Source organism: Charadrius vociferus, unplaced genomic scaffold (genome assembly GCF_000708025.1).
Source record: "Charadrius vociferus isolate BGI_N301 unplaced genomic scaffold, ASM70802v2 scaffold187, whole genome shotgun sequence".
NCBI classification, from domain to species: Eukaryota; Metazoa; Chordata; class Aves; order Charadriiformes; family Charadriidae; genus Charadrius; species Charadrius vociferus.
This window is the reverse complement of record NW_009649180.1, coordinates 478,444-493,099: the sequence shown is the minus strand read 5'-3', so window position 1 is coordinate 493,099 and position 14,656 is coordinate 478,444. Positions and strand designations below refer to the sequence as shown.

Sequence of the window (14,656 nt, the reverse complement as noted above, 5' to 3'; positions counted from 1 at the left end):
ACAAGTTTATGGAAGAAATATAAGTAAAGCTCACTCCCTCTCTTCCTGCAAAAATCACTAGTATTTCAAAAGCTAAGAAGGATATTCAATAAATACATAAGGAACTGAAGTCCAAAGTCCATGTACTACTATGTCTAAATAATCTTACTCATTCATGGAACTGTACTGGAAATAGCTCTCCTTTGGTTCTGAAAACATTTGTAAGAAAGAATAGTGCCTCCGAAAAAATCACTATTATTCCTAAAGTAATACATTCCAAAAGAATAAAAATTAGGAAAAATTCACTGTCAGTGTTGATAGTGGTAGTTTTGCAATAGAATTAATTCATATTTCTGTTAATAACTACTTTAAGGACAATAAAAATGCATTCTTTCACAAAAAAACTTGAGAAATGAACCTGGAAAATTAATCGGACCAGCTCCATTAAAAATACCTCTAAGAGTTACAGTTAGTGATGTAGGCAACTGTTGGTACTAGGAAAGAAATACAATTAGGTAATATGATCAATGCTGTAATGAATGCTGCACTCAAAAATAAGATAATATACCAGCAGTTCTGCAATTAATTAGCTTTCACCTACATCAACACATATTACATATTTCTCTCTTAAGGTATGGTTGATAAAGGTTCATATTTTGTTGGTGATACCATTCAGTCACAGCACAGGACCCTAGACAAAAGGTTCCTGGATTAAAAAAAATGATATAAATCATGCTGATGCAAAGCTCCATTATGAAAGGCTAAATATCATCTTTCACCTGAACTTAGAACAGAAGGGGCTCCTGATACAATAATGTGTCAGTTGGTCTCCACACATTTATGTAATACAGCAGTCATTAAAAATAACTGTTTACATTACTTGTTTAGTACAGTTTATTTTTGCAATTTTATTAGACATTATACCTTATCTCTCCTCTATGAAATACTCCTGTGTTTCTGCCAGAGTCTAAATATAGATGAAGGATTAGTCACAAACATTTTCCTGCTCTTTAAGCTCTTTCCAACATCTGTGCAAAATCCCTTGCTGTGAGCCCTGCCTAAGCCTCTGTAGTTTTGTTGAAAAATATTAGAGAACAGTGAAGTGAAGGAGTGAAATTTTCAGCTGAACATCACACAATTCCTTCGATTTCATAAAACACAGGAACAAAAAATATTGAATAAAATACATTTAATTTCAAATTAGGGAAACAAATATGTCCTTGGCAGAGTACAGTCTTTTAATACACCACAGTAAAATTTTGCTTTGCCTTACCGGTTCTTTTCAAATATAATTAATAATTTTTCAGATATTCTAATACTTATCTAGCACTCCCACACTACTTTGCTAGTCCTCTTACTGCCTCTATTTTTGCACTTTTTTAGCTTCTTCCTTTGGATTCCAGTGTTTGGAATGGTCCTTCTGCCCATTGTGTAAATACTATATGCTCCTTTAACCCTCATATCTCAGCCACCAATGCCAGGAGTAATTTTAATTTACAGGTTAGAGTAAATCTTTTTCCTTAGTGGGGGAAAGAGGAAAAGAAGGACAGAATTTCTTCTCTAATTCCATCAAATACTAAGAACACAGCAGTGTCCTTTACACCCTATCAGTTTCTCATCTTGTCAGTAGTTACTTGTCATTAATACCAAGAACGCTGAAATGCCTCTAGTCAAAAACAGTTATATAAAGAAGGTCTGCTTTACAGGCTTTCTAATAGTCAACATTTGGGTTTTACAGATATTTGGACATTCATATGAGTAATCACAGAGATGATGATCTCTAATCTAAGAGTAAACTTTGCACCAGAGGAATGCTATTTAAACGAACTGGTCAATCTTGAATAAGCCAGCTCTAAATACACTGAATGTGATTAATGCAGTAACCCTTCATTTATGGATCTGGAAGTTTACAAATCCACCCACTCCTGAAGGGGCTTTTTAGCCTTTATCCAAAATCCTTTGAGTTTACGGGGCGTTTCCATTGACTGCCATTTCTTTTGGTGAGGTTGTTCTATGTGTTAAACGCAAACTCATTTGATATTCTGAGCTCCTGCACAAATTACTCTTCTCTACCACACTGGTAGCATTCTAAGCTATTGGAACACATTTTCACTGCAGGTTCTTCAATTTCTTTGTTTGAAAAGAGCTGGATTCCTTACAGTCACGTGGCTAAAGACAGATAGTGTGAGAGATTTACAGCAAAGAGAATAGTTTCAAGGTTAAGGGTTGAAGAAACAGCTGTTTACCATGAGTGTGTACAAATCTCAAGGATCTATTTCCCCAACACTACTCATTAACATAGCAAATAAATGGAGCCACTTGCATATAAAGCCTTTAGACATGCATCATCAGCTGGTGGAGAGAGCACAGGATTTCAGAATGGAACTGAGTTTACAGGAATTATTGGAAGCTGGGTTTAATACTTCAGCCGGGGCATTTTAGGGAATGATGAAAGGCAATGCGTCTTCAACTGCGAGGCATAGGAAGGTTCCTTTTTTTTTCCCCTTCAAAGTAATCTTTTGTTCAAAGTTGTGCTTCTTCTGCACAACTTTCATGTACTAATAGCCTGAAGAATCAGTGAAAGCCAAAAGGTTACTTGGAATATTTTAAATATTCTTTGAAAGAAATGCTAAGTACAATGAATATAATATAAAGATAGCTGATTGTAAAATTAATTTTTAGTATGTTTTTGATGTGAAGAAGGATGCTCAGTTCAAAAATACTGAAATAGACCCACAATGATTATTTCTCAAAATACTTTTTAGCTCTACTCTGCTGAATGAATTGCACTTTCTGTTTTTCCAAGGCAGCAGAATATAGACTGATTATGTGGAAAGAAGCAGTATTTAATCAGTGCAGATCTCTGTAATCCATTCTGCTTTTAATTTATCAGCACTCAGTCTTGCTCAGATATTTTAAATGTAACAACACATCAAGCAAAATCTTCTACTGATCACATGTCAAAAGATGCCGACACAGATAAATCATTCATCAGCAGAAAAAGGTTTAAAGAACAGATAACAAGTGTTTTTCTTCCAGAAGAGAAAAATCATATATTACTAGGACCACAAACCTCAGACATTTATTTTCTGTCACCAATGCAACTAACTCAGTATGTAAGAAAAGGTCTTACCTTGTTTTAAGGATATTCAGAAACTGCAAAATTTCTGAAAACTGTATCAGTCTAAGGGCTCTTAAAAATCTTAAACCTGCAGTAAAGAAAAAAAAAAAACCTCTAGTAACTAAAGAATAATGCAAATTATAACAGCATTTCATTTTCAGTGACAGTGATCAATGAAATCAACATAAGTCGCATACAAAATATCAAATACCTTTGAAATGTTCTTCCATATTTAATGGTTCGAAGATCCTTACCAGGTCTTTTTCAAATTATTTTAAACTTATTTCCTTAATAGCTGGAGTATCCTCCCAGAAAGCCTTAGTTTATGTAGGAAACCATGGGAGGAGACATACGGGCTGAAAGCTAACGGGAAAAACCTCACTGAGGTTCTGTTGATAGTTCTATTGCACATGTCCTTCTCTTCCAATGCTGGCAAAGACATACGGATCTGAAACTCCTCAGTCCTCCAAACTCCCACATTGCTTAGTTAAAAATAAGAGATTATGGGGCAAGAGATTTGATAACCTGGATAAAGTAGATGGTGTATATGCCTGATTAAATTGATAAATCTTAATGACGTAAAATCTTTCATTGTAATAATGCTCCTTATCTCCACCCTAATTTCCAAAAACTCAAGCAGGAGAACAGAGGAATGACACATTCTCTCTTAAAAATTACAAATCAACTAAAATTCTTTCCATCAGACTATAACTATAGATTACGCTTTGACTATTAAAGAAGTAACTATTCTCGTAAAGAAATAGCATTTTTGTGTTGAAATCATAATGCATGAATAGCAATTCCCAGACAACTGCAAAGCCAGTGAGACATAAGAGTGTGTGCAAGAGAAAATACTATAGAAGATTAAGGGCTTAAATTATTAAAAGAGACTTATGCTGACAGTAAATAATTTGGCTGCAGATCTTTGGCATATGAATAAAAGTACATTGTGTATTATGCACATGCACAGCTTATAAAATTAAAATAAGGCTTTGAGGATAATTTTTATTAGACAGTAGAGCCAAGAGTTACATAAAAGTTGTGTAACACGGTTGTGTTACACGGTAGTGACGGTTACAGTTAGATCTAGGGCAGCTTCTTGTCATACTTCCCCTTTATTGACATTTATTTTACCCACTTCCAGTGCTATAAACCACTTTTTATTTCTAGAAACTCAAGGAAACACCGGTCCTGGCAAACATATAAACATTGTCACAACCTTCATCATCTCAGCGGAGTCGAGAGGTTCCCCTCAAGAGCAAAGATGCATGTGGTGAGACGTGTTTAAACCAACGCTTTATTTCTTGGGAAGTTGTTAAATAAAATTTTTACTCTTGTTAAGGCTCACAAGTAGTTTTATTAAGTAGTCTTGTTAAGGCTCATAAATAGCCTAAAAGTAGAAAATCACTCCTGTCCATGTATTACATGGATATAAAGTTTCTTTTTAATTACTGACAGTAGGGAATTCTGAAGATTAATCGCAACTTGAAAATTGGATCTGGAGATCTAGATGAAAAGCAATAAAATTGTGTTTAATAATTCTACATTTCAGATCCATTTGCAATTACAGGATGATAATTTTGGAGCATAGTGCTGAAACTGTGGGAGATGTACCTCTGCTCCACTTGCAGTAGCTCCCACAGTTGCTACTTCTATCCAAAGAGATGTGGCTGGACAGGGAAGGAGAGGACCTTCACTAGCAACCTTAAACTTCCTCAGCTCTGTTCCATCCAGCTATCTCCCCCACTCAACTCTCTAGGAACTTTTTCAAAAATGTTTAGTGGGAGAAAAATCCTTCCTTTCAAATGCTTTGCCTTGCATCAGATGCAAATAAGATGGCCAAGTTACCCATTGCAATATTTCAAAAAGAAGCCTGAAAAACATGAAAGTTTGCAACAAAATATCTCCAAATTTTTAGAGTGCTTCAAGATATATTGTAGTTGCTGAGACATCAAATGATAGAACACAAAGACTATGGCTTCCATGTATTTTTTGTGGAAGAAGAAAATCATTATGGATTAAGTTCTGCATTTGCTACAGCCTACACTCTTATAAAGAATTCCCTTCATTGAATAGAATTAAAAAAAAAAAAGTTGAGAGTTTGCTTGAACACTTTACCTGAACTACAAATGGAACTGGCTGGTAACTGTAAAAAGTTACAGTCACCTTGTAACCTCTAAGTCTTGTCTAGGACGTTACTTGTGGGGCTGTATTTTATAGCTAAAGGAATTACTATACAGAAAGGAACAAATGTTGGTCTTCAGAAACCTCAGTGTATTACCTGCTTTGTGTGGTTCAAATATGAAGAACAAAAATGAAATGAAAATAACAGTTTTCCTTATCATGATGGCAAATGAATTCTTTTCAGTATTCTACTGTTTTAAAGATCCAAACAGTTCTGTCATTAGGTTCCTATACACAGGTCATTTTCCATGATTTTCTGTACGTCCTGTCTTGCAAATAATCTGTGACTTCCATCATCCTAACAAGAAATTGGTATTTAATAAGAATCTCTTCCTATGTTCAGAGTATCAGGACTCAACAAGGCAAAAGCCCTATCAAAAGGCACTAAGAAAAGGCAGATTCTGTAGATGAGATACTGAAAACCACACAGACAAACTACCAGGATTCTGTATAATGACCTCTTCATATTTTATAGACAATGTATTTATATTTAATTAGCTTTTGTAGAAACATCAGTCACATTACAAATACTGAATTTTTGTATTTATTATAAAATATATTCTATATTAGTCAAAAAAAGTCCTCTGGTAAATCTATATATAGGAAACAGACTGGGAAAACCCTTCATGACAATACACCTTTGAAGCCTATAAAAATATGTATTTCAAAAATTTTCGATGCCCATTAAAATTATATTCTCAGTTTTGCTTCAAAGGACCTCTAAAGGTCTTTTTTATAAAAACCTATTTGGAATGTAATACTCTTCCCAGCTATGTAGAAGCATCACCTCATAGAAATTTCATCAGCAGAATGAATATTGCAGGAAAACACTTTTGTTTGCCCTGACAGTCGCCGTTCCTGAAGAACTGCTGAGCAAGGAGTACAATCTGCCTCAGTGGGATGGATTGTCAGGGTACTGGATCTAGTAATGAATCTACTGGTTCACTTCTGAGCTTTATAATCCCCTTCAGTAGAAAACTGAGCCAACTGAGGGCTTTAAAATCCATTTGACATTGACTGATATCAGAGTCAAGGAGAACCTGGCCCAGGAGGAAACAAGCAGAGACTGGGAGTAGCATTCTTAGTATAAGCCATGGTGAGACAGGCAGACAGTTTGCATACAGGGTGGAAAGGCTTACAGTTGAGCAGGGAAGAAGCCTGTTTAAAGTAAGAAAATAAGGAATATTCATAAGCGATGGATATTCCAGAAGAGTGTAAAAGAGAACTCTGAAAAGTGATCTGAAGAGAACACATAAAAGGACTGAACAATGGCAGGGCTGCAGCTGGTAGGGTTGAATAACCTTGTTTCCAGGTACTCACAGCATCTTGCTCTCAGGGGCTTAGCGTACAAGCAGCTGTTAGTTCAGAGTTTGCAAGCGAAACTCCACTATCCCTGCGATGTTTACTCCCCATAACTCTATTACCACAAAGAGTCGGTTAGCCAAAACAACTCTGGCAGAGTAGGGACAAATCAGACTGCACAATGCACCGATGTGCACACCTCCCCAGGAGGTTATACCATGTGAAGGCTTTATGCGGTCTATCAGAAACGCCCAGTAACGCTAGCTGAACTGAAACAAGGGAGAAAGGGAAATTTCCCATTCTTGAATAGTCATTTCTAGAGCTTGACTGTGAAAGAGATAAGAGGCCCTGGTTTTGAATGAGTCTGGTACTCTAAAACACTTAATAGCATTGACTGCTTGACCTTCTAGTAAATTATGTGCATTTTGAAAGACTGCAGCTAATTCAGAAGTTTCAGCTTTAGCCTTCAAACAGACTACAAAAAGCTGCTGCTGAGAATAAACTGTAAGCATAAAAGTCGGATGAAATGAGTTTGCCCCTAAATGTATGATTACTTATATCACCTTGAACTTAGCAAGGGGATGATGAATCAACAGAATACTTCCCAGAGGAAAAGTCCACACAGCACTTCATTCTGGTGCTGGTATTAATGACATGTGAAAGTGTGCTTGCAATCACACATGCATCCGTAAACTGATGGTACAATAATCCTCACAGCAATAAACATGCTGCAATGAGACTGTTGTCAAACCAAAAATGGCTTAAATTATTCAGTAGGTAATTTACTATGAATCCACACAAGATTAAAATTGAAACAAGTTAAACAGAAAGGATTTTGATGGGTGTAACTCAAAAGTAGTTATTGACAAAGCACCTGTAAAAAATAGCCTGTCTCTGAAAACTAATCACTTGTAATCAGTAACACAACGTCCCATACTATGGTCTCTCACTGTTTCCAAACCAAACTTGACTCACAAATAAGAAGATGTTATCTCTTTCAGACCCAGCAACTCACCAAGAATAGAAATGTTTGATGTTTGTTTATGCATCAAGAATAGAAAGCAAAATTCTGTAACAGGAGAACTAAGAAAAATTCCCATTTTCCCAAAGCTGTCTCAGCTACTTAGACAAATGTGTACATTTCTCTTTGCTTAGCAATCTTTGGGAATGTATTTTATACATGTGAGAAAGAATAATTTCTTTTAATATGAAATAACTACAAAACTGGTTTACATTCAAATGATATAATAAATAGTCGAGATAGGAGAACTTTCTTATGTATTACAGTAAAGTCTATTCTAATTTCCCGAATTTACTAGGACCCTGACTGTTAAACTTAATTGAGCAAACTGCTGAATGGAATGCTTAGGAAGTACTTGCTGTTTTGTCTCCATCGTGTCACGCCTTTTTCTTGGCAAGAGGTTTTATATTGGAAATTTCTTTTGGGATCTGACTGGAAGATGATCTAATCTTCTAGATCAAAATTTATACAAAAAATAAATATCAAAAGATTTAATTCACCTAGAAAATCTCTCTCATCACAGAAAAATACGCAGATAAAATGAAAGGCCTCTTCAGTTTGTCAGTCTTCTGCTTCTAAATGGATGACTAAAGTATGCTTCTGAGCTGGAGTTTCTTTCAGCTGCAATGTCCAGGATAAAGCTAAGAGATTCATAGATTTTTGGGTCAGAAAAAAACTTTATGATTATCAAACCAGATTCCTTGAATAGTATGAGACAAAATTTTAGGCAATAGTTTCTGCCTCTAGGAAAATAATTTGAGTTGTAGGTATGATAATCCAAATGAACCTCCAAGAATACCACAGGATTACTTTCTTATTGTGAAAGTATTTGTTTAGCTACCTGTGTTGCCTGTACAGCTAACAGATCATTTTCAAAGTACACTGAAAAGGTAAACTACATGCATAATATGTTCTGTTATTTTTACTAGGTACTTTCCTGGATAACATATGTGGTGCAATTTTATTTCAGATTCGGAGTGTTCAAGCTGGAATCTGTAAAAAAAAAAACACCACCAAAAAAAACCAAACAAAAAACCCCAAATACCCCCAGCAACCCTTCCTGACTCTCAGAGATCAAATGCCTACCTCCTGAAATTCTATACACTGAATTTCGATATCAAAAATTGATGCATCCACATCTTTCAGGCCAATTTTGAAAGGTCACTACGAGAGGCCAAAGAGCCCTCAAAAAACTGAAATCAGTTTTAAATATTACAAAAATCAATGATTTGTGCAACAGGAAGCAATATGCTATGTTGAAATACTGGGCTAGCTCTAGAACACAACAGGAGTATTTTTATTCATTTCACTACATACTCATTCAATTATGTGAGGTGAGGTGCAAATACTCTCCAGCTACTGCTTTCTGACTCTTTACTGACGCAGTAAAATGGATGCTTTAGACCAGAATAGTGATATAAATGCGACCAATAAACTATGCACCAGTAGCAGTGCAATTACAGTACAAAATTATTTTCTCTATAAAGCTTACTGCAAAACAAACTACAGTATTTCAAGCTTTATTTGACTTCACAGTCTTAAAGGTTCTGAAATATAGTATTTTCCTGTCAGACAGCTTTGCAGTCTCTTGGCTGAACTGATGCTTTCCACTCGATTAATATACAGCAGCAATCAGGATTACCCATAAGGTTACAAACCCCCCCAAAAGGAAATTTAGAATTTTAAAGCTGTAAAGAGGAAGAGGAGGAAATCGCAACAACTAAACCTATTTGTCTTTACTGAGATTCTAAAAAATAGAAACAGGAGTTGGGATATTTGTTGATTCAACATGAGAGGTCAATTTACCAGAACACCATCAAGCATTACATTATTTCTCATCAGTAAGATACATCATCCATTTCTTATTGTCATATATTGCTTTTTCTGTCAATAGCATGTCCAAAATATTGGTATAAGGATTCATTTCACAGAGATTCTGTACACCATTTCTACTCCTGACAAATTATTCACCCATTCATCAAACCTATGAATGGCTACTTCTATCCGATATTTGATTAAGACCATGTGGTTTACTGAAGAATGAAAAAACCCAGAATTCATATTTAGGAAATCAGAACCTTTTCTGTGATGCATATAATGGAGGGGTGACTTTTAGGATGCAAAATAATCCTACCCTGAATGCCTTCGTGCAACGCAACAGATCAACCTGAGATTCGACTCCCTGCAGATAGGTTTGAAAATGAAAGCTCAAAGAACAAGACAAGAAGAAACAGGATGGGAGGAAAAGAATCTGCCATTCCTTGGAAGCAACACAGCCAAAATATTTTGATATGCTTCCCTGCCCCTGTTATGCAAGCATACAAGCAGGGAAAAGAGCCCACAGCATGAAAAAATCAATACCGTACGAACGAGGACAGCAAAACTGCATCAAGTTCAGAATCTACGTAGTTTGTATACTAATTGCTTTCAAACAGTGCTGTATCAAAGTCACATCAATACATCTCTCTGCTGCACGTTTCTTTAACTTACTTTTACACCTGTTAAAATAATGACAGCAGATTAAAAACTGATTTCTTAATAACTCCACCATTGCAGATACATATCATCCTTCAATAAAGAATGGATTACTTGGTTCTAGGTGAATACCGAACCCCTTTGATGAGGTATTGGAGATATGGGCACATTATAGCATGTGACTTTGGAAGGCATTTTTCCTATAAAGCAACTGAAATCTTGTAGCATTATTTTGAAGTTGAAAAAGTAAATATAATAACTTTTTAGTAAAGAGTAACACTAGCACCAGAGACAGAATTACAAACTACAGTTCTGAGCAAAAAGTTTAGAGTTGGACCTTACCCCAGTATGAGCCGACCCTATAACAAGACACCAAGGAGTTTCGAAAAGTATGTTGTTCTTCCTTTTCAGGGATATTATGTCCAGCTTTGACACGATATCCATTTTGGAACAATTCTCCAAGAGATTTTTTACGCCTTCTAGGACTTTTGTAAGTTTCTGTACGTGTGCCCCCAGAAGGGTTGTGGTAGACTAAAATCTTGCTGGGAATCATGACTATGTATCTTCAGCGTCAGAAGCACTGCACATAAGTATTGTGGTCCAGTCTTCAGTCACAGCATCCGCTCATAGCGAAGACAGTCAAATATTTACCCTTCTTTTTGCTAATTCAGTATCATCACGGAGAGACAGCTCAGTATTCTTTCTTTAACAGAACTTCTCTTTGAAAGCAGATTTATTTAACCAGACAGAGGATAACGCAAAGTTCACCTTTACATGTTGTTACCAAAAGATAATTCAGTATTATCTAGTTCATTGCTGTTAGCATGAAACAAACAGAATTAATTCAAATACAAAACTCAGCTTCACAAAACAAACCAAGAGTATCACAAACTGGATGGACAAAACAAATCACAGAAGCAGGCAAGCAGCACAGATGCTCCTCTGATCCATGATGTATTAGAGCTTAAAAGCCATCTTCTATCCGGATATTACCACATAAGCTTCTTTCAGATACACCAAAGAACCACACCCATCGATCCAAAACCCACAAACGTGATGCTGTTCACTTGGAATGAACAGGTACTCTCGTAATTAATATAGTTGTAGTTCATGTACATAAAGGGAATTGTTTACTGTGTATTATTTTCTTCGGCAACTTTACATATCTGTCTTCCGACTAAAGCTAGTATGCAGAAGGCAGAGGTCACATAATCAGCCAACTCTTACAGGATTTATCCCGGATGAAATAAAAAAAAACCAAACCAACACAAACAACCCTGCATCTAATCCCAGTTAATGACAGCTATATTACTGAGGAAAAAACCAAACAATTTAGACATCAAGCAAAAGCACAAAGAATAGAGAGCATTAGTTCCCTCAAGCAGACTTGCTCTGTGAATATTCACAAAACTGGATTTTATTCAGTCAGCTACCACCTCATTCAATTAGAAAAAACTCTTCAAAATGAAATGTAAATGTGAGATACTACCTTCCATGATATATGATATGCTTTCTCAGTCAAGTTTCCTGCTTTGAGCATAATATACAAGTTTCAACTTGAAAAGCTATCTTTATTTCAAGGAATATGCTTATTATTCCTATTTTTTGCCCCCAGAGGAGCCACAAAGATGTATATGCCAAAAATATATCAATGCCATCTGGAGTACAATGCAAAGTGGATACAAAAATAGACTACACCATGTGCTTATAGGAAATATACAGGATCTCAAAGCATTTTGGAAATGTTATTAACGGGTGACAATGCCAAGTACGGAAATGGGGAGACCAGTACACACAAATTTCAAATTTCAAGTAATATGCAATGAGTGAATCAGAGGCAAACCACTTCTGAGTCCTTTACATTGTAACCTTTACACTATATTCTTACAAATGACCTGGTCATGTTCCCACTGGTCACAATAGTAAAGTTCCACTGAGTCTAGTGGGAACAGTTCTTGATTCTATACACACGCATGCGGACATATATATGTATCTGTGAACATTTGGATCATTACTCTCAAATTAGAATGATTTGAACATGGTAGTACTTATCCATGTTACTAACAAAATCTCGTACAGCTCAAATGCAAATGATGTCCCACGTACTTTTTACCATGTAAGGCATACTATTTTTCTTTCTTTTTGTATTTCATCTTGAATAGTATTATAATCTCGTTATTATTCAATTTTAAACCTATTATTAGTGTACTTTGTACTTAGTATAGCAAATGTTTGCATGTAGAATTCATTTACCTTGTGAGCCTGGAACATCTCTAAAGGTAAATATTACCCAAGTAATAAATATCAAGAGCCAAGCAATTTAGTTTACATAACTTATATTTTAGTTTTCATAATTTGACAGTTTTCCTTTAACTCACTCAGCTCCCTGGCATAGCCGGATTTTTATCAGTTTTCTCCCTTTTTCTGTCAGTGCACAAAATCTGAAAACATGAATTGACAAAAACTAGAAATTAATCTAAAATGAACCTGTTGCACAAGTTAAAAATATGAATCTAAATTTCAGCACTAGCAGGATGATGACGTATTGTGCTGAGCACTATTCAGCATCAGAGTCACACAAAAATGTTCGTATTACTTTCCTGTACAGAAATTACTGCTTTCCAATGGAAAGTTTTTTAGCATTTTGTTCTACAATCTGATTGTGCAAGACAGCTTATCGTTTTTGGTAAGAGTACAGTCCTCTACCGTCTATATTTTCTACCTATTACTTGGCCAAATTTTTCATATTAGATGGAAAATTAGATTACAGAACACTGCTCTTTGTAAGCTATTTCCCCCCCCCCCCCAAATTGTCAAGAAAACTACCTTTTTGATATCCTACCATCTAGCACAGATGAGCATCTGAGTGAAAGTCTAAAGAGCAATTAAGCAGATGAAGATGATGCCATTAGGAAAATGGTACCATTTCCAGTGTTGCTGTACTTTTTCCTACCCCTGTGAAGGACACAGTTGACAGTCCTTAAAAGTTCTAAAACTCTGTGTTATCAGAAACACTGGAGATGCGTGCAGTCTGCACCGAAGTATTTCCTCCAAATTAATCAACATTCATTCTGTTCTAAAGACTCTAGGATGACTTGTTAAAACCTATCATACCTTCAATGAACCCAGGCTATTAAAGGATGTTATGACTGAAGTTTTCCTTATTTTCAACAGAAGCGTATCCTTGGAGCATATCACTCCCTGACTCTTCCTGAATTTGCATAAAAATGGATTGATATACATATGGAGGCATTGCTACCATTAAATGACAACTTGTTTTCAAAGTCCATCCAAATGTGAAAATGTTAATCTCAAATACACAGGAGAAGACAGCAAGACTTCTCAGCAGCTGAGCTCCGCTTTAGCTTTGGCTATGCGGGAACTAGGCACTTACTATACCATTCTGAAGGAGCACAAGGGAAAGGCAGCTCTTTGGCATAGACAACCAATGTATTTGGTAGGAGCGGGTATGAAATTATTGTCCCCTAAGGCACTGGTTAGTCAGGGATGACTGATTTGCTGTGCTTTTGTAGGATACTATCTGCTAACAGCTGTGCCCAAAAGTACAATCTAGAAAAAACATGAAACATAAGGAAACATGCCAAGGAGAAACATGCTGTAGAGAAAAATAACTTTGTTATATCCAGTGACCATTCTCTCCTTGAAAATTGCTTTTTAATTTATTTTACAGTAAGGCAACACAGAATGTTCCATGTGTTATCTCACCTCTCTTTCAGGTTGCTACTTCCAAAACTACAGCGTAAGAGCTATTGTTCTACACAAAATGGCCCTTGAAATTTTCATTGGTCCTATTTCAAAAAGCGTAAAAATATTATTCATGGAAAAAAACCCAACCTGGTGTGTCTGAATATAAAAACTATACAGGTTGGCAACAACTACTTTTTGGTACAGCTTTGTGGCATTGTCTGTGGGTTATGACAAAATCACAACAATCTAACGTCCACTCTGCCAAGCACTTACCGCTCATTAATTTCACTAAATGATTTAGAAGGTAAATTAACAGGCCAAACTTGGGTTCTGAAGAAATGCATGTACTTGCATCGTGTATTTTTTATCTACCAGTCTCCAAGTCTTACAATATTAAACCATTTTCAGAAAGTTTAGCATTAGCAATAACAAAAATAGAGTCAGTAGATATGTAAACATTAACTTCCCTGCTTTATACCACTTCAGGGAATGACTATGTCATATTCCATAAGACAGGCAGAGAAATACCTAGTAGTGAATGAATAGCAGATCTTTACATAAAATCAGAGCGTATTATCTTGTAAGCATCATATTTTATAGAGGAAGTATTATCCTACCATACAGCAGATACTGAAGTCCATATTCAAAAAGGATATGCCTTTTTTAATTCTTTGATTTTTGGAGAATAAATTAATTGAAGACTTCGCTGATGATGCTATGAAAATCAAGACGACCCTTGAAATAAGAGGTTACACCTCAGCAAGCTAACCTTGCACAGAGGTCACACTGAAGTTTGGAAACTTAAGGTTTGTTTTCTAAAGTGCCCATTACAACCCAATATAAAATAGTTTCACTTCCTAAAGAAT

General features: G+C 35.8%; 1 protein-coding gene across 18 annotated transcripts in view; it reads right to left on the bottom strand.

The window, feature by feature from the left end:
* Positions 1–14,656, bottom strand: part of KCNMA1 (potassium large conductance calcium-activated channel, subfamily M, alpha member 1) — a 502,219-nt gene that overhangs the window by 169,712 nt on the left and 317,851 nt on the right. For all 18 annotated transcript variants that reach the window (XM_009888636.1, XM_009888640.1, XM_009888635.1 and 15 more), the window contains exon 6: positions 3,113–3,188. In XM_009888636.1, coding sequence (XP_009886938.1) covers positions 3,113–3,188 — 76 coding nt within the window. The remainder of the gene's footprint in view (positions 1–3,112; positions 3,189–14,656) is intronic.